Here is a 25,761-nt window from a genome sequence, read left to right as displayed (position 1 = left end):
CTGGGTTTTCCCATTTTTCCCACATGAGGATGTGGCGTGCTCCATCCCGGGCCGAGCCGTGTGCAGGGTCACACAGTGTCACGCGTTGTCACGTGTCGTCACACGTTGTCACGCGTTGTCACGCGATGTCCCTCATCACTTTAAGCTCTCTGGCAGCTGTCGGCTGCTCCCATTCCCGACGGGCGGACGTGCGCCTCCGAAGGGAACGTTGTCCCAACGGGAACATGCTCCAGCTGCTTTTCCCAGCCTCTGTTCCCCCGGCGGCTGCCGGATCCTGCCATCCCTCGGGACACGCGGCCCTTTCCCGTGCTCCGGTTCGTGGGGAGATGTGATGGGAGCTGCGGGAGGTGGGAGGGGATTGGGATGGGGATGGGATGGGTTTGAATGGGATGGGGTGGGACAGGATCGAATGGGATAGGACGGGATATGGGATGGGGTGGAATGAGCTGGGATGGGATGAGATGGGATGGGGAGGGAATGAGATGGGATGCGACAGGATGGGATGGGGTGAGATACTGGGTGGGATGAGGTAAGGTAGGGTGGGATGAAATGGGGTGGGATGGGATGAGACTGGATGAGTCGAGATGACACAGGATGGGGTGAGATGGGATGGGATGAGATGGGATGGGATGGGATAAGTTGGGAAGAGATGACATGGGATGGGATGAGATGGGATGGGATATGGCATATAGGATATGGGATATAGGATATGGGATATAGGATATGGGATATATGATATGGGATATAGGAGATGGGGTATAGGAGATGGGATGGGATCGGATGAGATGGGATGGAATATGGCATATAGGATATGGGATATAGGATATAGGATATAGGAGATGGGATGGGCTGAGCCATCACTGCCCAGCCGCCCTGCCTGGGCCCCAGCCCGGGTCCCAGCACCCTCCAACCTCCCCCATGGAGCCGGGATGAGCCGAGGCTGCCTGAGCCCTCAGTGCCGCCTTTTGCCTGTTTTAACTTGAATTAACCCCAAACCGGGGGGTGTTCATCCTGGGACGTTCCCACCCGTGCCCACACCTTCGGAGGCTCCGGCCTGTCGCGACACATCGTCTGGCCTGTCGCGACATGTGGTCGCGCTGTCGCGATCGGGGCCCGGACGGTAACAATGATCACGTGTTGCCATGGCAACCGCATCACTCGATAAAAGGGGGTACCCCCACCTCACCCCTACCCTCGCAGCTCGCCGCCCATTGGCTGTCCCGGCCCTTTGCCACGCCCCTTAGCGACAGCCCCGCCCCTTGGCGACGACCCGGCGGGGCGTGGCTTGGTGGGCGTGGCCGCCAAAGGTGTGGGACCAATGGGAAAGCGCAGAGGGTGTGCCGGGGCCAATGGGAGGGGAGGGGGCGGGTCCCGGTAGTGGGAAGCGGGGAGCCGGGAGAGCGGCGGCGGCCGCCGTGACCGGGACGCACCGGGCGGGGTGAGCCATGGGGGGGGGGGGGAACCGGACGGCGGAGCCCGGGGGGACCCTCGGGGCGGTGCCACCGGGGAGGGGCGCCCCGGGGGGGCCCCGGTGCTCTCCCGGGCCGGTCGTTAGCGCCCGGCCGTGATGGGGGCACCGGAACCGGGGGCCCGGCCCCGCGTCCCGTCCTGCAGCACCGGGGCCGGGGGGGGGGGGCTCAGGTGGGGAACCCCCGCGCCGGGGCCGTGCGGTGATGGCGGAGGCAGATTGGGGCCACCGGGAGGGGTGGGGGGGGTGCGAGTCTGCCGGGGGGGTACCGGGGGGGGGGGTACCGGGGAGACCGCGTACCCCGCGGCTGCGGCGTTGACCCCCTCAAGGGCAACGGGAGCCCGCGGGCCCCGCATCCGGGATGCGTTCGGGTGTTCCCGGTGAATCCCGGTGAATCCCGGTGGTTCCCGGCCCGCGCTGGGGCTCCCGGTGTGGTTTGGGGTGCCTGGACCCGAACCCCCGGGGTGAGCCCCGGTGTTCCCCCATCCCGGCCCTGGTGTCCGCCGGTCTCGATGCACCCCCCCCCCCGAGGGGTGCTGGTGGGGACCCCCGTTATTGGGGGGGGGGGGGCACAGGGGGGCACAGGCCAGGGAGAGCAGCGATTCCCATAGGAAAGGCCAAGGAAAGGGATTGGGGGGGGGGGGTCGGTTTCGGGGTCTGCGCTTCCCCACTCAGTTCAGGGCTCATGCGGCGGCTCCTGGAGCCTCCGTGCGGAGCGGCAATGGGGAAACTGAGGCACGGGGTGGGTTTGGGCGTGAATCCCCCTCTCCCAGGCAGGAAACCCGAGAGCTGATGGCGCAAGAGCCCGGGGCTGGCTCGGTCACACCTCGGGCTCCTCCTGCTGCCCGCACCCGTCGGGGCTCTGCCTGCTCCTGCCCATCCATCCCTGCCCCTTCCCTCCCCAGCTCCGGAGCAGCGGCGATCCCAAAGGATGGCCCCTTCCTGCCCGGGCCTTTGAAGTGCGGAGCAAGCAGGATCGCTGCGGGGACCCATGGCCACGGCCAGCAAGGGTGAGTCCCGCACCCCTGCCCCTTGTCTCCGTGTCCCCTCCCTGCCCTGCTCCACGTCTGATGCTCTGCTCCCTGCCACGGGACCCCTCTGCCCGCCCCATATCGGAGGCTGCTGAATCCCAAGGGAATGCCGTCACCGCTCCCACTGCAAGCCACGAGTGAGCATCCCCCGAGGGGTCCATTGGGTACCACCAGCACCCTTCAGCCACGGTCCCCCGCGGTGACCCCGCACGGCAGCGCTGCCTTGGGATGCGATGGGTGCCGGGGGTTCCCGGTGTCTCCCAGCCCAAAGGGCTCTGGAAGCACCGGCTCTGGATGCTGGGTGCGGGGGGACACGGGACACCCCAAAGTGCTTTGGTGCGAGGTGCCCCGTGCGGCAGCACCGAGACAAAGAGCGACGAGGCTCTTTGTGCTGCGCGATTCCACCTCCTTTGTGTGCTCCAGCATCCCTGGCTCCTTCCCACCGCTGCATCCCGCGGGATTCCCTCCTCCCGCCCGGCTTCCCAGCGGGATGGGGGCCGGCTGAGTGGTCCCTTGGTGGCAATGGCAAAGGCCGGCAGGTTGCCTTGCTCTTGCTCCCAGCACCGAGTGCTTCCCTGCTCCCAGTTCTTCCCTGGGAGCACGGAGACCTGAGGACTCTCATTCCCTGCTGGAATCCACTTCCGAGGCTTGGGATTCCCCTTGGCACGTGTGATGCGGGCATCCCCCCCTCTGTGGGTCAGACCCCCCCCCCCAAAAGCCAGCGGGTCCCGGTGCCCCCCCCCGCCGTGGCTGTGGTGGCACCCGAGGTGACCTGGGCAGCTCCCCTGTTGTCCCGTCGTGATCCGGGGCTCAGGGCCCCTGAAGGGCACCGGGATGCGGGCACCGGGATGCGGGCACCGGGATGCGGGCACCGATCCGGTTCCGGGGACAGCTGCTGCGGATCCCGCTGCCGCCTTGGGTGTCCGGGCCGGATTCCCTCTGGATGCCTCATCCCGGGCGCCCCTTCCAAGCGCTGTGTGACCAAGCCACACGGTTGGGCTTTTCCCTGCCTGTTTCCTGGCAGGAATTGGGCTTTGGCTGCTCCGAGCCTGGCGCTGCCGTTGGGATTCCCAATGGAAGCCCCAGGCTGGGAGCTCGCCCATCACCGCCGCTCCTGCCCTATGGGATCCATGGGCTCGCCCTGCCCTATGGCACCGGTGGGGGGGGGGGGTCCCTCTGTGTCCCCCATTGCCAGGGTCCGGGTCTCCTGTTCTATCCCTGCGGGCAGGGAAGGGCTGGCCGCTCCCGGCTGGACAAAGCCGGGTCATTAAATCCCAGCGATTCCCGGCACAAAGAGCCTGTTCCTTAGGGAGCCGGCAACCTGCTCCCGGCTGCTGCCGCATGGATGCGCAGCTCCCATTGCGGAGGAGCCTGTGGGGACCTCGCTGGCCCCAGCCTGGTGCCTGCCCCCGCAGGGGCGGTGCAGATTTGGGGTTTCCCATGGGATTTGCTGCCCTGCGGAGCCCTGGGACGTGCGGGATTCCCTTCCCTGGGGATGCTGCCCTTGTGCCATCCGTGTCCCCTGCCTGTGTGGCCACTCCTGCCGCTCCGCCGTGCTGAGGAAGTGGGAGCGAGCAAACGGTGCTGGGCGCGGGGCTTGGATGGACCCCAGAGCCTCTGGGCACCGCTGGTGGCAGATCCAGGCTGCGGATGTGGGGCCGTGGCTGGAGCGGGGGACGTGGGGCTGGGGGTGGAGCTGGGGATGTGGGGATGTGGGGATGTGGGGCTGGGGATGTGGGGATGTGGCGCTAAGGATGGAACTGGGGATGTGGGGATGTGGAGCTGGGGATGGAGCTGGGGATGTGGGGATGTGGAGCTGGGGATGTGGGGCTGAGGATGTGGGGATGGAGATGGAACTGGGGACATGGGGATGTGGAGCTAAGGATGGAGCTGGGGATGTGGGGATGTGGAGCTGGGTGGGGATAGAGCTGGGGATGTGGGGCTGGGGATGTGGGGCTGAGGATGTGGGGATGGAGATGGAACTGGGGACATGGGGATGTGGAGCTAAGGATGGAGCTGGGGATGTGGGGATGTGGAGCTGGGTGGGGATAGAGCTGGGGATGTGGGGCTGGGGATGTGGGGCTGAGGATGTGGGGATGGAGATGGAACTGGGGACATAGGGATGTGGAGATGGGGATGTGGGGATGTGGAGCTGGGGATGGAGCTGGGGACATGGGGCTGGGGATGGAGCTGGGGATGTGGGGATGGAGACGGAACTGGGGACGTGGGGATGTGGAGCTGGGGATGGAGCTGGGGATGTGGGGCTGAGGTTGTGGGGATGGAGATGGAACTGGGGACATAGGGATGTGGAGATGGGGATGGAGGTGGAGCTGTGGATATGGAAGTGGGGATGCGGATGTGGGGAGGGAGCTGAGGATGGGGCTGGGGATGGAGGAGGAGCTGTGGAGATGGGGCTGGGGATGTGGGGCTGGGGATGGGGCTGGAGCTGGGGCTGTGGGGCTGGCGATGCTGCTGTGGGCGATGCTGGGGGTCCGTGCGCACAGGGGTGACCCCGGCCTCCCTCTCCCCCCCCGCAGGCAGCAAGGCCAAGGGGGGCTCCGTGCGCTTCGCCCCGGCGCAGCCCCCCGAGGGCTCCCATGGCCACGTCCACTTCGAGGAGCAGCTCCACGACTCGGCCGTGATGGTGACGCAGGAGCGGGACGGCAGCTTCCTGGTGAAGGTGGGGGGGGTCGGGGCTCATCGCTCCGTCTCCATCGGCTTTCCAGCTTGGGAATGCTTCTGGCCCCATTGCAGTAATGGAAACGGCCCCATTGTCACCCTGGTTTACGCAGCGAGGGCCGGGAGCATCCCGATCCTTCCCTGCGGGCGGCCGTTTGCTCCCAGCGCTCCGGGTTCACCCACATAACTCCCAGTTCCCTCCATTCCTAGCAATGGGGCGGGTTTGGGGGGGGGGGGGGGTCCCCATTCCTGATGGGGCAAACTGGGGGGGCCCTGCTCCCGCTGCGCCCGGCTGGGGGTGGCAGCGCCGAGCCGTGGGTGCTCGCTGCTCCCCTCGCCACGTGCCGAGAGCGGGGGCCGAGGTCTGGCGGGGGCTCCGGGGCGGGCGGTGACGATGGGGACGGCCGAGTCATCGCCTAATGACAGCCACGGACTCATCCTGGCGGGTGCGCAGCCGCGCGCACGTGAGCTGCCAGCCCCATCCCGCAGCTCCGCATCCCGCAGCTCCGCATCCCTCAGCTCCGCATCCCTCAGCTCCGCATCCCTCAGCTCCGCATCCCTGAGCTCTGTATCCCTGAGCTCCCCATCCCTGAGCTCCGCATCCCGCAGCTCCTCATCCCTCAGCTCCGCATCCCTGAGCTCCCCATCCCAGAGCTCCGCATCCCTCAGCTCCGCATCCCTCAGCTCCACATCCTGCAGCTCCACATCCAGAGCTCTGTATCCCTCAGCTCCGCATCCCAGAGCTCCGCATCCCTCAGCTCCTCATCCCAGAGCTCCGCATCCCTCAGCTCCGCATCCCTCAGCTCCTCATCCCTCAGCTCCACATCCCACAGCTCCACATCCCAGAGCTCCGCATCCCGCAGCTCCGCATCCCGCAGCTCCACATCCCAGAGCTCCGCATCCCTCAGCTCCACATCCCAGAGCTCTGTATCCCGCAGCTCCGCGTCCCTCAGCTCCGCATCCCGCAGCTCCCCATCCCTCAGCTCCGCATCCCACAGCTCCCCATCCCTCCGCTCTGCATCCCGCATCTCCACATCCCACTGCGAGCTGGAGCAGAGGGAATGGGGCTGGAGCACCACGGGGCTTTGGTGGCAGTGGCTGTGGTGGGCGCCTGGAGCTGCTTTTCCACATCCATCCCTGGCGGTGCCAAGGCCGGGCTGGAGCCGGCTGCTCCAGCAGGAGCTGTCCCTGCCTGCGGCAGGGGTTGGGGCTGGATCTAAGCCCCCTTCAACCCAAACCATTCCCTGACTCCATCCCCTCCATCCCGCCCCGGCGGCTCCGCACTGGATGCGGAGCTCCCCCGGCTCTGAGTCAGTGCCGGGCTCGGGTGGGTGATGGGATCCCTCCCTCGATCCGGCACGGAATTGCTTAGCAATCACCGGGCTGTGGGTGGGATGTTGTTGTTTTCCCCCCTGTGCCGTGCACCGGCACCCGGCACCGCACGTGCCATGCCAGGAATGGGGGGGGGGGGGGGGGGCTGCACCTCTTCCCTATGGATCGGTTTGGGATGCACCCCCCATCGTGTTCCCTATGGAGGATTTGGTGCAGTGGGTGCCCCACGGATGCGGGATGGGATCATCCTCATCCCGGCTCTGCCGCAGGGAGGGTTTGCCGGGGCATCCGGAACGCTGCGGCCCTTTGGGAGCCTGAGCCTTCCTTCCCAAAATGGCTTTGTACGGAGATGGACCCGGCTCGAAGGGCTCTGCTGTGCATCACAGCAGCGGAGAGCTGACATTTCCAGGCGTGCTCTTGGGAATACCCTGCCTTTGAGAGCCCAGGAGCAGCGGCCGGGCTCCTGGATCATGTCCTGGTATCCCGGTCAGCCGGGGAGCAGCCGCCCCCCTTCCCGAGGGTGCGGGATGGGCCCGGGGGGGGATGCGGAAGGGAACGGGGTAAGACGGGACCGTGGCATCGCGGGACCTCTTCCATGGCCCGGCCCCGCCGCGGGCCCCCATTCCAGGTGGGATTCCTGAAGATCCTGCACAAGTACGAGATCACCTTCCTGCTGCCGCCGCTGCGCAGCCCGGCGGGGGGGGCTGTGCCCTGTGCCCCTGCCCAGCCTCAACCTGCGCCTCACCGGCATCACCCCCCTGCCTGAAGGTAAAGCCGGTGCCCCCCCCCCGCCGTGTCCTCCTCCTGCCCTGGGGGAAAACCTGGAGAGGGGCTTGGGATGAGGGATGCAGGGACAGGCCAAGGGGAATGGCTTGAACCTGCCGGGGGGGACATGGATGGGATGCAGGGAAGCGGGGGGGGGCATTGGAAGGGGTTGAATGGAGAAGCTGGGGCTGCCCCATCCCTGGCAGTGCTCAAGGCCAGGTTGGACACAGGGGCTTGGAGCAAGCTGCTCCGGTGGAAGGGGTCCCTGCCCGGGGCAGGGGTTGGGGCTGGAGGAGCTTTGAGGTCCCTTCATCCCGACCCATTCCATGGCTCCAACTCCACGGGTGAGGGCCCCCAAAGCACTTCCCAATCCCAGCCTCATCCTGCCCCGGCCGCTTTTCCCAGTGCCCATCCCTGCAGCTTTACCCCAAATCCACGTTGTTCCCATTGCGCATCCCGGGAGGCTCCGTCCCCTCCCCGCCTGCTTCAGGAGCGGCTTTTGTGGCATCCGAGCGCAGGATCCTGCTGAGCGGAGCCCGGACACGGGGGCAGTTTTAGCTCCTGCTCTGCCTGCTCCTTGCCTGCACCAAGGGGCTGCTGCGGGAGCCAGGGCTCACCTCTGGCTGCCTCTGGAATCATGGAATGGGATGGGTTGGAAGGGGCCTTAAAGCTCCTCCAGCCCCAACCCCTGCCCCGGGCAGGGACCCCTTCCACTGGAGCAGCTTGCTCCAAGCCCCTGTGTCCAACCTGTTCCTCTGCCCCCTCCTTCCTCCCATCCTTCCTCATTCCATCCCAGCTCCCTCAGTCCATCCCATCCCGTCCCATCCCATCCCATCCCATCCCATCCCATCCCATCCATCCCATCCCATCCCATCCCATCCCCGCGGCGGTTGCTCCATCCCCTGCAGCCCACGTCCCACCATTACTCATCCCCTGCAGCTGGGAGGCTGAAAGCTCTTTTATCCAGAGAGGCATCAATCACCTGCGGGTTGTTGTGGGTTCGGATGCGGTTGGGATGTGGGACGGGAGCCGTGGATGTGGGTTGGTGGCGCAGAGCCCACGGGCTGCTGGGGAGGGGGACGAGGACAGGGTTTGCTCCAGGAGGCCCCAGCCTGGCTCTGGGTTGGGGTCCCCCCGTCACCAGCATTGCCATAGGAGCAGGGATGTGCCCGGTGATCCCCACGGAGCAGTTGGGACACCCGGGTGGCCGCCTGGGCTCGGTGGCAGCCGGGGCTGGGGACACGGATCCGCTGGTCCTGTGCCAGCAGCTCCCATTGACGCATCCCATGGGAGCTGTGTCCCCGCATCCCTGTCCCCACGGGGCTGCTCCAGCTCCGTTCGGTTGGAGCTTCCCACCTCGGCCGGGCTTGGAGCCAGGGAAGCTGCGGGGAAAGGAGCCCTTTGGGAGCCAGGAGCAGCTCCGGTGGGATGTGGTGCCCCGTGGTGTCCGTCCTCAGGGTCCTGCTGAGGGGGACAAGGGGGTCCCGGAGGTGCCGTTGGCTTGGGGGATGCTCAGTGGTACCCTCAGCCTGGCACCGGGAAGAGCAGCATCCCCGACACCTCCCCTGCATCTCTGTGGTGCTTCAGCACGTGTCAGCATCCTTGTGCCTGCCTCGGGGGGGGGGGAAACTGAGGCACAGGGATGGGGATGGAGCCGGGCAGGGAGGGATGCAGGGAAGGTGCAGGCAGGGAAGGTGCAGGCAGCTCTCAGCCCCTTGCCTCTGCCCAGGTTACAGCGTGAAGTGCGAGTACACGGCGCACAAGGAGGGGGTGTTGAAGGAGGAGTTGGTCCTGGCGAGTGAGGCCGGCGAAGGAGCCACCATCAGGGTCGTGGTCCACAGCCCGTGTCATGGGTAAGGGGGTGCTGGGCGGGTGTGGGGTTTCCATTCCTCCCGGGAGCAGCTGGGAGCAGGGATTGCTCATGGGCTTGGCCAAAGACCTGCTGCCTTCTGCTGTGCTGGGGATGCTCCATGAGCCTGCCCCATGCTCCCTCCTTCCCAACCCAGCTCCCACCAGTTCCCCCAGTTCAGCCCCCACAGCCACTTCCACCTGAGAAACTGCCTAAACTGGATGGTTTCAGCCCAAAATCCCCATCCTGGGGGATTTCACCCCCAGAATCCCCATCCCAAGGGCTGAGGCTGTGGAGTCTCCCTGGTGAAGGGGCACATGGAGCAGGGCTGCAGCGGGTGGCTTGGGGGCATCCCTTGTCCCCCCCATCCTCACCCCATCCCCACTGGGGTCCCCCCCTCCATCCACAGCTGCTCATTAGGCAGCAGAGTCATTAATGATTATCCTTTCCCCCCACTTTGCTGCCTGATGCTTGGTTGATCAGAGCCACATTTCACAGCTCTGCCCCCCTGCATTGTGTGATACCGCGGCTGCTTCCACCAGCATCTTCAGTGGGGCTGGGTTTGGGGTCCACACACTGGGTAGGGCTGGGGGGTTCATTCATTGTGTCCCCAGCACCTTGTCACACCGGGGCTGAGCATCATCCCCATGCAGCCACAGTGTGCAGCATCCCTGCATCCCCATCCCCTTGGGTACCAGCATCCCTTGGGTACCAGCATCCCTTGGGTACCAGCATCCCCTTGGGTACTTGCATCCCTTGGCTACCAGCATCCCCTTGGGTACCAGCATCCCTTGGGTACCTGCATCCCTTGGCTACCAGCATCCCCTTGGCTACCAGCATCCCGTGGGTACCTGCATCCCGTGGCTACCAGCATCCCCTTGGCTACCAGCGTCCCCTTGGGTACCTGCATCCCTTGGCTACCAGCATCCCTTGTGTGGTGATGGTGGAGGGGGGACAACCACCTGTGGGCCTCAAAACACCCCAGAAGGGTGAAGCACGCCCCATAGGCCAGCATGGGGGTGCTGTGGCTGTCCCCCAGCTGCGTCCCTGTCCCCCTCCCTCCCGCAGACCGGCACCACGGCACCCCGATGCTGCTGGATGGGGTGCGCTGCATCGGCGCGGAGCTGGAGTACGACTCGGAGCAGAGCGACTGGCACGGCTTCGACTAGACCCCTGCCCCCCCCGGCCCCCCCCCATGAGGATGGAGCCCACATGGAAACAGGGACAAACCCCCCCCCAACCCCCCCCCCCCCCCCCCCCCGTGTCAATGGGGTCACCAGGAGCTGGGGGTCCCCCAGTGCCGGAGCCCCGGGAAGGGACCCACTCGCTGCCTCTGGCTCTCCTGCTGCTTTCCCCCCGCTTTTCCTCCCCGGAGCACCCCAGGCAAGGGACGTTTGGGGGTGCTGGAGCCCTCAGGGTGAGGTTTTGCCTCTTGGGGTGCGGAGCAGAGCTGGACCAGGGCAGGATCCGGCAGCGGAAGGGGTCAGGTCCCCAGGGCTGCCCCTGGGACAGAGCCTGGCCGTGTCCTCGTGTTGCAGCCATCGCCTTGGTCTTAGTCCTGTTATCCTTTCCCCCTCCAGTTTCCCTTTTCCCCCTCCAGTATCCCTTTTCCCCCTCCAGTTTCCCTTTTCCCCCTCCAGTTTCCCTTTTCCCCCTCTGGTTTCCCTTTTCCCCCTCCAGTTTCCCTTTTCCCCCTCCAGTTTGCCCTTTCCCCCCCCTCCCCTTTCCTTGTTTTTCCACCCAGGAAGCCCCATGGTACCCGGACCAGGAGCAGTGGCTCAGTTCTGACAGCAACAGGAGGCTTCATGTGCCACAGCAACAGGAGGCTTCATGTGCCTATATATATAGATATAAATATATAGATATATATATACATGTATGTGTGGGGGTTAAGTACAAACCTATAGAGGTAAAGAATAAACTGGAGCTGGGGGGGGGGGGGGGCTGGATCCCAATTCACCCCCATTGAACCCCCTGGGAGCACTGGGGCTGGTGCTGCAACCCCCTTAAACCCTATGGAGGATGTTGGGGGGACAAGGGACACCCCAAGGTGCCCCCCCTAAGGGTGCAAGGGGCTGCAGGAGCCTATCCCTGTGTGGGGATAGGGATGGGGACGGTTCCAGGTGGTTGTGGATGGGGTGAGGGGCTTCGTGCTGCAAAGTCCCATTCGAAGGGGGTCTGCCCCCCCGCGCTGTGTCCCTGTCCCCATCCTCACTGGGCTGCACCAGGGGGGCTGACAGAATCTATGAGATAAAGATGGGTGCAGGATGCGGTGCTGGGGCCTCAGGGGTGCTCAGGGGCTTGGTAGTGCCCCAAAGGCCCTGTAGGGTGTCCCAAAGCACTAATGGGGTGTCTCAAAGGACCAAGGGGGTGTCCCAAAGCACCCATGGGTGTCCCAGAGCACTAATGGGGTGTCCCAAAGGACCTGTGGGGTGTTCCAGAGCATCCATGGGTGTCCCAAAGCACTAATGGGGTGTCCCAAAGGACCCATGGGGTGTCTCAAAGGACCAAGGGAGTGTCCCAAAGGACTGAGGGGGTGCCCCAAAGCACTCATGGCTGTCCCAAAGCACCCATGGGTGTCCCAAAGTACTAATGGGGTGTCCCAAAGGACCTGTGGGGTGTCCCAGAGCACCCATGGGTGTCGCAAAGCACTAATGGGGTGTTTCAAAGGACCCATGGGGTGTCTTAAAGGACCTGTAGGGGGCCCCAAAGTACTCATGGCTGTCCCAGAGCACCCATGGGTGTCCCAAAGCACTCATGGGGTGTCCCAAAGGACCCATGGGGTGTCTCAAAGGGCCAAGAGAGTGTCCCAAAGGACCAAGGGGGTGCCCCAAAGCACTCATGACTGTCCCAGAGCACCCATGGGTGTCCCAAAGCACTCATGGGGTGTCCCAAAGGACCTGTGGGGTGTCCCAGAGCACCCATGGGTGTCGCAAGGCACTAATGGGTGTCCCAAAGGACCTGTGGGGTGTCCCAGAGCACCCATGGGTGTCGCAAAGCACTCATGGGGTGTCCCAAAGGACCTGTGGGGTGTCTCAAAGGACCAAGGGGGTGCCCCAAAGGACCTGTGGGGTGTCCCAAAGCACTCACAGGGTGTCCCAAAGGACCCATGGGGTGTCTCAAAGGGCCAAGAGAGTGTCCCAAAGGAGCAAGGGGGTGCCCCAAAGCACTCATGACTGTCCCAGAGCACCCATGGGTGTCCCAAAGCACTCATGACTGTCCCAGAGCACCCATGGGTGTCCCAAAGCACTCACGGGGTGTCCCAAAGGACCAATGGGGGGGGGGGGGGTGTCCCAGAGCCCCCGCGCGGGTGCCGGCGGGGCTCAGTTGGAGAGGAAGTCGATGGTGGCCCGCACGGTCTTGGCGGTGCTGATGTCCATGGCGGTCACCTTGATCTCGGTGTCTCCGAACTGCATGGAGGCGCGGATCTCCCTGCGCGCGCCCGCGCCCCGGCCCAGCTCGTCCAGCTCCAGGCTGACGGTGCCGCACTTGCGCACGCCGGGGTCGGTGATGTAGAGCGCGTCGTCGGAAGCGCTGCAGTAGACGTTGATGATGGTCCTGCGCTGGCCCGGCCGCGCCGGGCAGTAACTGCGCTGCACCACCTCGCCCAGCGCCACCGACTGGTCCACGGCCACGAAGCGCTCGAAGACGTCGGTGCACCAGGCCCGGCCGCCCTTCACCAGCAGCTTCTCCCGAGGGTGCTTCCCCTCCACGAACTTGTTGAGCACCCCCACGCCGTAGGAGAGGGGCGAGCGGCGCACGCGCACGATGGTGGGGTCGAGGCCGAAGAGCACGGCGCCCTTGAGGATGGTGAGCCCCACGTCCTGCGGCACCAGCACCCGGCACGCCGCGCCGAACGCCGCCTGCACCGCGCCCTGCAGCATGGGCGACTCGGCGAAGCCCCCCACCAGGAACAGGAACTTGATGCCTTGGACCTCCGGCTTCTTGAGGAGATCGGCTGCGGGGGGGAAAGGGGAGAGCGGGGAGGAGTCGGGGCTGCTGCGGAGTCACGGAGGTGAAATGGGCTGGGAAAGGGCTGGAAGGTCACCGAGTCCAGCCCTTGAGATCACCGAGTCCAACCACTGAGATCACTGACTCCAACCATTGAGGTCACCGAGTGCAACCATTGAGATCACCGAGTCCAACCATTGAGGTCACCGAGTGCAACCATTGAGATCACTGAGTCCAACCATTGAGGTCACCGAGTGCAACCATTGAGATCACCGAGTCCAACCATTAAATTAAGTCCAACCGTTGAGATCACCAAGTCCAACCATTAAATTAAGTCCAACCGTTGAGATCACCAAGTCCAACCACTGAGGTCAAGTGCAACCACTGAGATAGAGTCCAGTCACTAAGACCAAGTCCCATCACTGTGACCAAGTCAAACCATTGAAATCATGAAGCCCAACCACTAAGACCAAGTCCAACCATTGAGACCAAGTCCAACCACTGAGATCAAGTCCAACCATTGAGATCAAGTCCAACCACTGAGATCACCAAGTCCGTCCACTGAGATCAAGTCCAACCATTGAGATCAAGTCCATCCACTGAGACCAAGTCCAACCACTGAGATCAAGCCCAACCACTGAGATCAAGTCCATACACTGAGACCAAGTCCAACCATTGAGATCAAGTCCAACCACTGAGATCACCAAGTCCATCCACTGAGACCAAGTCCAACCACTGAGATCAAGTCCATCCACTGAGATCAAGTCCATACACTGAGACCAAGTCCAACCATTGAGATCAAACCCAACCACTGAGATCAAACCCAACCACTGAGATCAAGCCCAACCACTGAGATCAAGTCCAACCATTGAGATCAAGTCCATCCACTGAGACCAAGTCCAACCACTGAGATCAAGTCCATCCACTGAGATCAAGTCCATACACTGAGACCAAGTCCAACCATTGAGATCAAACCCAACCACTGAGATCAAACCCAACCACTGAGATCAAGCCCAACCACTGAGACCAAGTCCAACCATTGAGATCAAACCCAACCACTGAGATCAAGCCCAACCACTGAGATCAAACCCAACCACTGAGATCAAGCCCAACCACTGAGATCAAGTCCAACCATTAAGACCAGCTCCAACCATTGAGATCAATTCCAACCACTGAGATCAAGTCCAACCACTGAGACCAACTCCAACCATTGTTATCATCAAGTCCAACCTTTGCCCCTACCCCAGTGATGGTGGGAGGGTGTCAGGACCCCCTTTGCAATGCCTGCTCCCACCCTTCAACACACCCAGTGTGAGGTGGCCCTGCCCATGGCTACCGGATCGGTAGCAGGTACAAGAAGATGCTCAACAAGAAGAGCCCCATCCCTGGCAGTGCTCAAGGCCAGGTTGGACACAGGGGCTTGGAGCAAGTGGCTCCAGTGGAAGGGGTCCCTGCCTGGGGCAGGGGTTGGGCCTGGATGGTCTTAAGGCCCCTTCAAGCCAAACCGTGCTGTGATGCTGTGATTTGTCCTTTCCAACCCAACCCATTCCCTGATTCCATGGAGCCCTACCGATGTGTTTGATGATCTGGCTGATGGTGGGCTGGAAGAGCTCGCTCATGGCCTCCGGGGACATCCGCAGCATCCCTTGGGACGACCACTTCACAAAGTTAACACTGGGGAAGGAGAGGAGATCCGGGGGTGCCCCTCACCAAAGGCTCTCCCATCCCGGGAGCAGAGCACCCCACTTTAGAGCACCCCAAGCCCCGTCCCCCCCCTGCCCCGGGCTCTCACTTGCTCCTCTTCAGCGCCGTCTCCACGTTCTGCCCGCGGTGCTTGCGGTAGAAGTCGATGAAGGAGAAGGGCAGGGAGATGTTGAGGGCGCTGGCGCGGGTCGGGGCGGCCGCTCGCTTCCGCGCCTCGAAGGCGATGGTGAGGTCCACCCAGGCCGCCGGGCGCTTGGCCTTGAACGTGGAGATGAAATCCGCCCCGAAGATGTGGCACAGGAGCTGCTCGAAGGCCAGGTCCACCCCCACGGCCCCATAGGGACCCCCCTGCGGAGCCAGAGGGGTGGATCGGGCACTGTCCCCATGGCAAATGCATCCCCATGTCCCCATCCCCACGTCCCCCATCCTCATGTCCCCATCCCCATGTCCCCCATCCCCATGTCCTCATCCCCATGTCCCCATCCCCATGTCCCCCATCCCCATGTCCTCATCCCCATGTCCCCATCCCCATGTCCCCATCCCCATGTCCTCATCCCCATGACCCCCATCCCCATGTCCTCATCCCCATGTCCCCCATCCCCATGTCCTCCATCCCCATGTCCCCCATCCCCATGCCCCCATCCCCATGTCCCCATCCCCATGCCCCCATCCCCATGTCCCCATCCCCATGCCCCCATCCCCATGTCCCCCATCCCCATGTCCCCATCCCCATGTCCCCATCCCCATATCCCCCATCTCCATGTCCTCATCCCCATGTCCCCCATCCCCATGTCCCCATCCCCATGCCCCCATCCCCATGCCCCCATCCCCATGTCCCCCATCCCCATGTCCCCATCCCCATGTCCCCATCCCCATATCCCCCATCTCCATGTCCTCATCCCCATGTCCCCATCCCCATGTCCCCCATCCCCATGTCCCCATCCCCATGCCCCCATCCCTGTGGCATCCCCTCAAAGCCCCTGTTTGGGGTGTTTGGGGTGAAGCCCCACTGGGGCTCCTCTGCAGGGTCAGGGTGGGGGTGCGTGGGGGGAGGCTCCATCCCACAGCCCAGCATCACCCGGTGCTGCCCCGGCTGGCACAGGGGGGCACCGGTGGGTCCATGGCCCCAGGCTGGGTGCGCTGGGCCTCAGCTTCTGACCTCGTCCCACCCCGCAGCACCCGTGTCCCACCAGCACCCATGTCCCATCCTGTCCCCCTCCTGCCCAGCACCCCTGTCCCTGCCTGCCCCAGCCCAGCACCCCTGTCCCACCTGAACCCCCAGCCCAGCACCCCTGTCCCTCTGTCACCCCTCAGTGCAGCATCCCTGCCCCACATGAATCCCTGCCCCATCTGACGCCCAAACTCAGCACCCCTGTCCCACTTTGTACCCCCATAACCCAACACCCACGTCCCACTGTCACCCCCTATCCCAGCATCCCTGTTCCACCTTTTATCCCCATATCCCAACACCCATCCCATTGTCACCCCTATCCCAGCATCCCTGTCCCCTCTTGTCCCCCATCCATCATCCCTGTCCCACCTTGTACCCCATAACCCAACACCCATGTCCCACTGTCACCCCTACCCCAGCATCCATCCCACTTGCCCACTCCAAGCCCAGTCCCACTGTCCCACGTTGTCCCCTCCAGCCCAGCACCCCTGTTTCTCTGTCACCCCTCAGTGCAGCATCCCTGTCCAGCTGAATCCCTGCCCCATCTGACCCCCAAGCTCAGCATCCTGTCCCACCTTGTACCCCCATAACCCAACACCCATGTCCCACTGTCACCCCTATCCCAGCATCCGTGTCCCACCTTTTGCCTGCATATCCCAACACGCATCCCATTGTCACCCCCATCCAACATCCCTGTTGCAAATTGTCCCCATCCAGCATCCCTGTCCCACCTGTCCCCCATCAAGCACCCCTGTCCTGCCCTGTACTCCCTTAACCCAATACCCATGTACCACTGTCACCCTATCCAGTATCCTTGTCCCACCTTGTCCCCATCCAGCGTCCCTGTCCCACCTTTTACCCCCCTTTATCCCAACACCCATCCACTGTCACCCCCCTGTCCCCCATCCAGCATCCCTGTCCCCCCTCCCTGCCCTTCTCCTCGCTGTCACCAGGTGGCGCCACGACCCCACCGCTGCCACCGAGGGGACCCCCCCCCCCCCAAGCCCCTTGTGATGGGGTCCCCCCTTTGGGGTGTCCCCCTCACCTGAGGCTTTGTAGAGCTCCTTCAGAGTCCCCTGGGGCTTCTCGATCTGATGCACGGTGAGGTCCACGGTGCCCCCCCCGCAGTCAGCCACGATGTACCTGTCACCTATGGGCAGTGCCGGTGGCTGAGGGGGGGTCCTGGGTGCCCCCCACCCCATAGCCCATCACCCTGCATCAGGCCTGATCCCCTGGGATACATCCCACTAATCAAGTACATGGAATGGGTGTCCCAGTGGATCCAATGCGGATTAAGGGGGGTGGAATAGGGATGCTTCCTTTCCTTGGCATCACCCAGATGCTGATGTGGTGGCAACAGAGCTCAATAGCATCACCCCATGCAGGACCCTTCTCTTAGGGTCCCCTTGGTAGGAAATCCCACCCCTATTCCCACCCCAGCGTGATCCCAATTGTGCCCCTCTGCGGATCCATCCCCTCTCCTACCTGCCTGCATCTCCGACCAGAGCTCCCCCATTCCCGATTCCACCAGGAATGTGCGGCTGTGACGGGATCTCCGGAGCTGTTCCCGGCTGTGGGATACAGTGGAAGGGACAGCATCAGGGTTGGAGGGGAGCAGGAGCATCCCTGGATACCCCCATGTTCATTAGGAACGCCACGGTGGGATGCACTGGGAGCACTGGTTGTCCGCTCCCTCCGAACCCAACGTAGCGCAGCCATCTGCTGCTCTTCCCATTATCCCACAGGATCCTATGGGACCCCACCTCGCCGCATCCAGCCCGCAATGCCCTTCCCTCTTCCCGGGTGGAGTTTCCTCTGCTCCCCCCCCATCACCGAAGCACCCGGAAGGGCAGGAGCTCTTTGGGAAGCTGGGGTTATCCCGGCCTGGTTTCGGCATGCCGGCATGCACGTGCAGCACCAATTCCACCGTCCTCAGCCCCGGGATGCAGCTCCATCCACCCGGATGCGGCCCGGCCAAGACAAAGGCAGGAGCCACCGGATGATCCCAGCTCCGGAGCACACATGGAGGGGGGGGAGCATTCCCAGAGGTGGCTCCGCAGGGGGATCCTCTCCCCATCCCGGGGTTACGGCATGGACCAGGGAGGTCGGTGCGGGATCGGGAAGCCCGAGGGCTCGGCCCCTGTGGAGGCGGCTGCGGTGGTCAGGGCCAAGGGGAGCCGCTGGGAGGAATCGGGCTAATTCCAGCTGAGGCAGCAGAAACGGGAATGCCGGGAAAGGGAAAGGGAGAGGCGGCCTGGGGGAGGTCAGGGGCTGAGCCCATGGTGGGTGCGCGGCTCGGATGGGCTTGGGAGAGGGGATAGGGGTGGAAAAGTGGGAAGCAGAGTCCACGGGCTCGCATTATCCCCCTTGGCACAAGGCCCCACTCATCCCTGCCTCAGTTTCCCCATCAGTTGGCGATGCTGCGGGTCCCTGTGCTGCTGCATCCAGCTCTTCCCTGTCCCTGCTCTGAGGCTTTTCCTTGGATCAGCCTCAGTTGATGAAGTGCCAGAGAAAGGAAAACCACAGGGAAGGGGAAGGGAGAGTGGAAAAGGGCCCGGAGCGGAGGAGCCGGGACGGAGCCGTCGCTGCTTCCCCAGCCGCGGCTCTGCTCCATCCCTGATGCCAAGCGGGACGCACCCCGCCGGGTCCGTCATTCAGACAGGTCCCTGCCCTGGAGCTCACCGGATGCAAATCCCTGCGGGAATGCCCCCCCCCGGAAGAGCAGGCCCCGGCCCTCGGCTGTGGGACCGCCCGGATCGGGGCACTCCTGCTCTGGGGTTATCCCGGTGCTCCCGCAGGGACCGCGGTGTCCTCAGCCCGCTTCCCCCCCGGCTGCTGCTGGGCCTCGGGATGCGCTGGGGCCGGATCCCTCCTCCCGCTCACCCTGCCGGAAGCTGGAGTCAATGGGATGCTCCGGAGCCAGCCCCGTGCCCGCGGCCTTGCAGCTCAGGTCGATCAATTGATGGAGCCGGAGCTTCCTGCAGTAGATGGAGGCGGCCTCGGGCTCCAGCGCGATCAGGAGCTGCTCCGGGCTCTCCGGGGACACCAGCCCGGCCTGGAGGGATAACGGGAAGTGGGGATGGAGATGGGCACATCCCATCCCTGCACATCTCATCCCTGCGCATCCCACCCCTGCGCATCCCATCCCTGCGCATCCCATCCCTGCACATCCCATCCCTGCACATCCCATCCTGCGCATCCCACCCCTGCGCATCCATCCCTGCGCATCCCATCCCTGCTTATCCATCCCTGCACATCCATCCCTGCGCATCCCATCCCTGCTTATCCCATCCCTGTGCATCCCATCCCTGCACATCCCATCCCTGTGCATCCCATCCCTGTGCATGTCATCCCTGCGCATCCCATCCCTGCACATCCCATCCCCGCTCATCCCATCCCTGCACATCCCATCCCTGCGCATCCCATCCCTGCGCATCCCATCCCTGCTTATCCCATCCCTGTGCATTCCATCCCTGCACATCCCATCCCTGTGCGTCCCACCCCTGCATATCCCATCACTGTGCATCCCACCCTGTGCATCCCATCCCTATGCATCCCATCCCTGTGCATCCCATCCCTCCGCATCCCATCCTCCACATCCCATCCCTGCATATCCCAGCCCTGCTCATCGCAACCTCTCTCATCCCATCCCTGCGCATCCCATCGCTGCTCATCCCATCCCTGCACGTCCCACCCCTGCACATCCCATCCCTGTGCATCCCATCCCTGCGCATCCCATCCCTGCGCATCCCCTCCCTGCACATCCCAGCCCTGCATACCCAGCCCTGCACATCACAACCTCTCTCATCCCATTCCTGCTCATTCCCATCCCTGCACATCCATCGCTGCTCACCCCACCCTGACACGCTCCCATCCCATCCCTCCCTCACCCTATAGGCAGCCTCCCGCATGAACTGCTTGGCCGGCTGCTTCCAGATGGCCGGCACGGTGATGACCCAGCGGATCGCATCCCGCTCCGGCAGCGCCGGGCACTGGTCCCTCAGCTCCTGCGGGCAGGAAGCAAGGGATGGAGCCTCATGGGTGGGAGGCGGGGGCAGCGCCCTGAGGGAGTGGTACCCATGCAGGGAGGCAGGGGAGGGCAGCGATGGGGCCATGGCCCCCACCTGCACCGCGTGCTGCTGGAAGAAGCGGAGCGCGTGGGCGAACACCTCCAGTGCCGGCATCTTCTTCCCATTGACGGCTTCCAGCTCCGTGTTCATGGAGAGGTCCTGCGGGAAGGGCAGTGACGGCAAATGGGGTGTCCAGGGCACCCAGAGCAGCTGAGGCTGCCCCATCCCTGGCAGTGCTCAAGGCCAGGTTGGACACAGGGGCTTGGAGCAAGCTGCTCCAGTGGAAGGGGTCCCTGCCCGAGGCAGGGGTTGGGGCTGGAGGAGCTTTAAGCCCCCTGTACCCAGGTGTCCATGGGGTCTCCTCACCCCTCAGAGCATCCCAACCTCCCCTCTGTCGGGTTAAAGCCATTCCCCGTGTCCTGTCCCCAGTCCCTCATGGAATCCCTCATCCCATCACCCCTCCCTTTCCCTTGCAGCCATCGGGAAGAGGAGCCCACCATGGCGATGCTCCTGGAGCCCGGGATGCAGAACCTGCGCTTGGGTAAGGCCGGGCCCAGGGAGCTGGGGGGTCCCTGTCCCCATCACCCCCCATTGTCCGTGTGACACCCAGGGCCCTCTCCCTTCTCCTCCCCACCGCAGTCCCCATCCCATGGGGAGCCCCCAGTGCTGCTCCTGCATGGGGGTAACCAGAACCGTCTGCACTGAGGAACCCTGACCCTGCCAGTGCCAGCCTGTGCAGGGGGGTGATGGCAAGAACGGGCTGCATGGGGTCCCCCAAATCACTGTTAGTCCAGAACCCACACGTTGGTGCTGGCTCCGGACCCACGGAAGGATGCTCTGTTCTGGATGGGTCTCCGGAGCCCCACGCTCCAAGCCTTCCCCCCAACCCAGGCCATGCTCCATGCTCCATGCTCCATGCTCCATGCTCCATGGCTTACGCTGGTGCTGTGGATCTTCATCTTGAACTTCTCGAAGTAGAGCCACTCGCGGGCCTCCTCAGGGTCCAGGTCATGGTAATAGTCCCTGGCCGTGTACCCGAAGCTATGGAAGGCGCCGTCGGGCGTCAGCAGGAGGCTGGTCGGGGTCTTCTGGTTGGCCACCCCCGGGTCCCCTCCTTCCCATTTCCTGCAAACGGGAGCCTGTGAAGGCTGGAGAACGGCCCCGGCCCCACTGCGTTCACCCCATGGCACCGCCCCAAGGGGCACGGGATGGGCCCAGGTCCCTGCCGAGCCCGTGCTGCTCCCTCGGGGCTCCTCTGCACCCCCTCAGCAGAGCCCCCATGAGGAGATCCCCGTGGCTGAAGCAGAGAGCATCTCCTGGGTCCCTCCCCACCCCAGCCGGGTCCCGCTGCCCAGCCCGGCTCCATCCCTGCCTCCCGGCAAGGCGACCTCCATCCGCAGAGGGCCGAAGGGGCTCTGGGTGCTCCTCACCTCATCATGTGGATGGCCTCGGGGTCGCTGGAGAAGCTGAAGGCGTATCCGCTGGATGTGGTCCCAAAGTCGATGGCCACCACCACGGCGAAGGATGCGGTTTGCTGGGAGCGAGCCTCGCTCCTCTGGAACACGAGGGAAGCCCTTAGGGATGGGCTCTATCCCGAGGGCAGGCACCCAAACAGGGCTGGATGGTGCCCGAAACCCGGGAAGGGCTCAATCCCCCCCGGAGCAGGGCAAGGGATGCGCTGATGCTGCGGTTTGCTCTGATGCTGACAGCACGGGGCAATTCCTCCTCTTGCACAGCTCCGGATCGTGGAGCAAAGGCTCTGCTGGCACCAGGCTCCATGGGGATGCTGTGATTGCTCCTAAAGCTCCGTGGGACAAGGGATTTGGATGGGGCTTGGAGCAAGCTGCTCCAGTGGAAGGGGTCCCTGCCCGTGGCAGGGGCTGGAGCTGGAGGAGCTTTAAGGTCCCTTCAACCCAAACCATTCCGTGATTCCATGACTGCATTTTCAGCCGAGATTCCCCAAACCCTTCCCTGCTCCCGATCTCTGTTCAAGGAGCCCCATCCCACCCCATGGATCCCCCAACCCAAACGCCTCTGGGGGGGGGTTCTTGCTGCTGCTTCCTTCATCTGATGCTTTCCTGGCCCCACTGCTGCTCCCCATCCCTTGTCTCCCGGCTGGCGATGGCGGATGGAGGTGCCAAGGGGACCGTGAAGTCACGGTGATCCCTGTATCCATGCCGGAGGCTCCCAAGCGTGCGGGACAGACACGGGAAGCTAAAAGCCCTCATTAACTTTTAACACATCCCGCTCTGCGAGCGCAGGAGGCAGCCGGGCGTGAAGAGAGCCGCGAGGAGCACGGCCGAGGAGCCGGTCGCCGACGTGCCGCAAGGGCAGGAGCCGGCTCCGGCACGTTCCCTGCCTCCCTCCTTCCTCCGGGATGTCCATAGGAGCGAGCGGAGGCCGGAGCCTCGCGGTGACTTTAACGGATGCTGGTGTTCCCCCGGCTCCTCTCCTGCCACCTCCATCAATCCCATGGCTAAAGGATGCCCTGGGGTCAGACTGACCCATGCTTGGGCTGCTGGTGGCGATGGAAACCGGGATGGGAGGCAATGGGGGGTGACCACTGACCAGGGAAGACCAAGGGAGGGGGGGCAAGGAGAACAAACCCAAGGACCCCCCCATTCCTTACCGGTGACTGGGAGGGCGTCAATGGGGCGATGCTGCAGCTATCGTGGGGTGTCCCCGGGGAGCCCGGGGGGGACGGCGTGGGGCAGCGCTCGCCATTGGCACCTGCGGACACAGAGGGACAGGGATGGGGATGGAGCAGGACCTGGATCCTCCTTGACACCCTTCCCTTAGGGAATGGCAGCACACGGCATCCCCTCGCTGGGATGGAGACATCCCAATGGGTCAGTGGTCCCAGTGGGATTCCTACCGGGCAGGTCTGGGCAATGGGGGGGTTCAACCAGGTATAAGGAAGGAGCTCACCAGCACTGGTTAAATAGCAAGTGAGGAACCCATCAGAGGTGTCAGAAGGTGCAGGATCCAGTAACACTTGGTGCTAGCACTGGGGAGCTCATGGGCATCCCTCTCACTGGCTATGGGGGGGATAGGGGTGGAGAAGGGCTCCAGGAATGAGGGATCTTCTGCTCTGTACCCTGGGCACATCAGCGCTTGCCCAATGGGAAGATGCCCCATCCCTGGCAGTGCTCAAGGCCAGGTTGGACACAGGGGCTTGGAGCAAGCTGCTCCAGTGGAAGGGGTCCCTGCCCGGGGCAGGGGTTGGGGCTGGAGGAGCTTTAAGGTCCCTTCCAACCCATTCCATGGGTCAGGGTGCCCTGGTTGTGGTTTCGGGGGGTTCCATGCCCCGGCGTGGGCAGGGCCTGGTGAGGAGACGCGGGCTCAGCATCCCCAGGGAGGAAGGGGCACAGGGAGCAGGAGCCATCCCGAAGCCAGGGACCAGCGCAGCATCCCCATGGCCCTGGGGACCCCCGATGTCTCTGCCGATGGAGACGCATCCCCTGCGGAAGGGCCGAGCGAGGCGGGATGGATCCTGCCCCGTGCCTCGGAACGGGAGCAGGGAAGGGAGCAGCCTTCTTTGATTCCTTGGAGCTGACAATGGAAGTCGGGCCTGGAAGCCCGCGATGGGCCCGCAGCAGTGAGGGACACGGCGGCTCCGCAGAGCTGCCTGCCTTGAACCAAGGCAGCCTCCTCCCATCGATGAGGGGCTAATTCAGCTTGGCAAGGGCTGCGATGGATGCCGGCAGCAAACGGCTTGTATCCAATGGGAATGGGGGGAAAACCTGGGATGAGAGGTGCTGGTGGGCATGGAGGCAGAGCAAGTGCCCATCTCCTCCTCCTCCTCTGACCCCAACCACCTCTGTGCCTCCTCCCTGACCCCACCAGCTCCAGGACCTTGTCCGGGATTCCCGGTTATTCCCAGCTATTCCCGGTGTGCCGGCCCCGTGGAGCCTCCTGCCACATGGTTCCAATTAGCAGGGGGGGATTAATCACCACGGACGGGCTCCAGCTGCTCCGGGGGGGAGGGATTGGAGCTGGTGGAGTGGGGCCGCCTATCCCAGAGGTAATGGACACGTTGGGAATGGGATGTGGGGTGCAGGCGGTGGCACGATGGCTCCTCCATCTTTCCGCATGGAAGTGTAAAGCTCCAGCTCTGCTTTGCCAGCGGGTGGCCAGGTGAATGCACCCCAGCTCCCAGGGCAACCATGTTGCACCAAGGGAGCATCCCGGTGCATCCCTGTTTAGCTCCCGAAATCCCTTTGGCAGCACGGGAGCCCCGGAGCCTGCACTGGGGATGCTCTGGGACCCCCAACAGCAGCAGCTGTGGGGCTGGGGCTGGACTCGACCTCCCCCATCCTGGTGCTGGGGTCCCAGCTCACCCCAGCGCTTCCCCCCCTCCCCGGGCAGGGCTGCATCACTTGGCACATCCCGGTGCCAGGATCCTGCTTTGTCCTGTGCCCCCCCCTGCTCCCGGCTGCTCCCCACCAGGCTGCGCCTCCGGTCCCTCCATGCTCTGTAAGTGCCTTTTGCTGTATCCGTGTCCGTGCCATGAATATTTGATCCCTGACAAACAGGGATGTCCCTCGGGATGTCTCCATGTGCCAGAAGCGGGGGGACGTCGGAGCCCCCCCACTGTTGGCGGGGGGGAAGCATCACCCAGGTCAGGCAGGGAGATGAGCCCGGCTTGGAGCGTGGGGCTCCGGAGGCCCATCCGGAACGGAGCATCCTTCCGTGGGTCCGGAGCCAGCACCAACGTGTGGGTTCTGGACTAACAGTGATTTGGGGGACCCCATGGAGCCCGTTCTTGCCATCACCCCCCTGCACAGGCTGGCGCTGGTAGGGTCAGGGTTCCTCAGTGCAGACGGTTCTGGTTACCCCCATGCAGGAGCAGCACTGGGGGCTCCCCATGGGATGGGGACTGTGGTGGGGAGGAGAAGGGAGAGGGCCCCGGGTGTCACACGGACAATGGGGGGTGATGGGGACAGGGACCCCCCAGCTCCCTGGGCCCGGCCTTACCCAAGCGCAGGTTCTGCATCCCGGGCTCCAGGAGCATCGCCATGGTGGGCTCCTCTTCCCGATGGCTGCAAGGGAAAGGGAGGGGTGATGGGATGAGGGATTCCATGAGGGACTGGGGACAGGACACGGGGAATGGCTTTAACCCGACAGAGGGGAGGTTGGGATGCTCTGAGGGGTGAGGAGACCCCATGGACACCTGGGTACAGGGAGCTTAAAGCTCCTCCAGCCCCAACCCCTGCCCCGGGCAGGGACCCCTTCCACTGGAGCAGCTTGCTCCAAGCCCCTGTGTCCAACCTTGCTTTGAGCACTGCCAGGGATGGGGCAGCCACAGCTTCTCTGGGCACCCTGTGCCAGCGCCTCAGCACCCTCACAGGGAAGAGCTTCTGCATAAGAGCTCAGCTCAGCCTCCCCTCGGGCAGGTTCAAGCCATTCCCCTTGGCCTGGCCCTACAGGCCCTTGTCCCAAGCCCCTCTCCAGGTTTCCTGCAGCCCCTTTAGGCACTGGAGCTGCTCTCAGCTCTCCCCTTCAGGAGCCTTCTCCCCTCCAGGCTGTCCCAGCCCAGCTCTCTCCTGGGGCAGGAGACCCTTTACAGCCCCCCCCGTCCATGGAGCGGTCGCTGCCCGGCTCCGGCTGCTCCCATCCTACGGAGCCGCGGGCTCAGGACCAGGCTGAGCTCATCGGGAGCGGCCTCGGTCCTGGCCGAGCCAAACCCAGCGGCCGCTGCCGGCCCTGAGGCTGGGTCCTGCCCTCGGCACCTCCCCTGT

The 25,761-nt window shown here is 64.1% G+C and overlaps 2 protein-coding genes across 2 annotated transcripts; one reads left to right on the top strand and one right to left on the bottom strand.

Annotated features, from left to right (window-relative positions):
* The first annotated feature begins 1,361 nt into the window (after positions 1 to 1,361).
* ADISSP (adipose secreted signaling protein) lies at positions 1,362 to 10,378 on the top strand. Its single transcript, XM_065662882.1, is given in 7 exon segments — positions 1,362 to 1,438; positions 2,374 to 2,478; positions 5,037 to 5,179; positions 7,139 to 7,207; positions 7,209 to 7,278; positions 9,005 to 9,154; positions 10,193 to 10,378. Coding segments are annotated over 6 exon segments (552 nt in total). The 5' UTR covers positions 1,362 to 1,438; positions 2,374 to 2,459; the 3' UTR covers positions 10,294 to 10,378.
* Positions 10,379 to 12,324: 1,946 nt separating this feature from the next.
* On the bottom strand, positions 12,325 to 25,264 carry HSPA12B (heat shock protein family A (Hsp70) member 12B). Its single transcript, XM_065662871.1, has 12 exons — positions 24,998 to 25,264; positions 22,650 to 22,750; positions 21,451 to 21,575; positions 20,959 to 21,145; positions 20,075 to 20,179; positions 19,841 to 19,957; positions 18,830 to 19,005; positions 17,436 to 17,521; positions 16,997 to 17,100; positions 14,868 to 15,127; positions 14,646 to 14,749; positions 12,325 to 13,082 (listed from the first exon to the last, which is right to left on the bottom strand). The coding sequence occupies exons 1-12, from the start codon at positions 25,185 to 25,187 to the stop codon at positions 12,448 to 12,450; spliced, it is 2,190 nt and encodes a 729-aa protein (XP_065518943.1). The 5' UTR covers positions 25,188 to 25,264; the 3' UTR covers positions 12,325 to 12,447.
* Positions 25,265 to 25,761: the final 497 nt, after the last annotated feature.

Source organism: Lathamus discolor, chromosome 1 (assembly GCF_037157495.1).
Source record: "Lathamus discolor isolate bLatDis1 chromosome 1, bLatDis1.hap1, whole genome shotgun sequence".
NCBI classification, from domain to species: Eukaryota; Metazoa; Chordata; class Aves; order Psittaciformes; family Psittacidae; genus Lathamus; species Lathamus discolor.
This window is presented reverse-complemented; position numbering and strand designations above follow the sequence as displayed.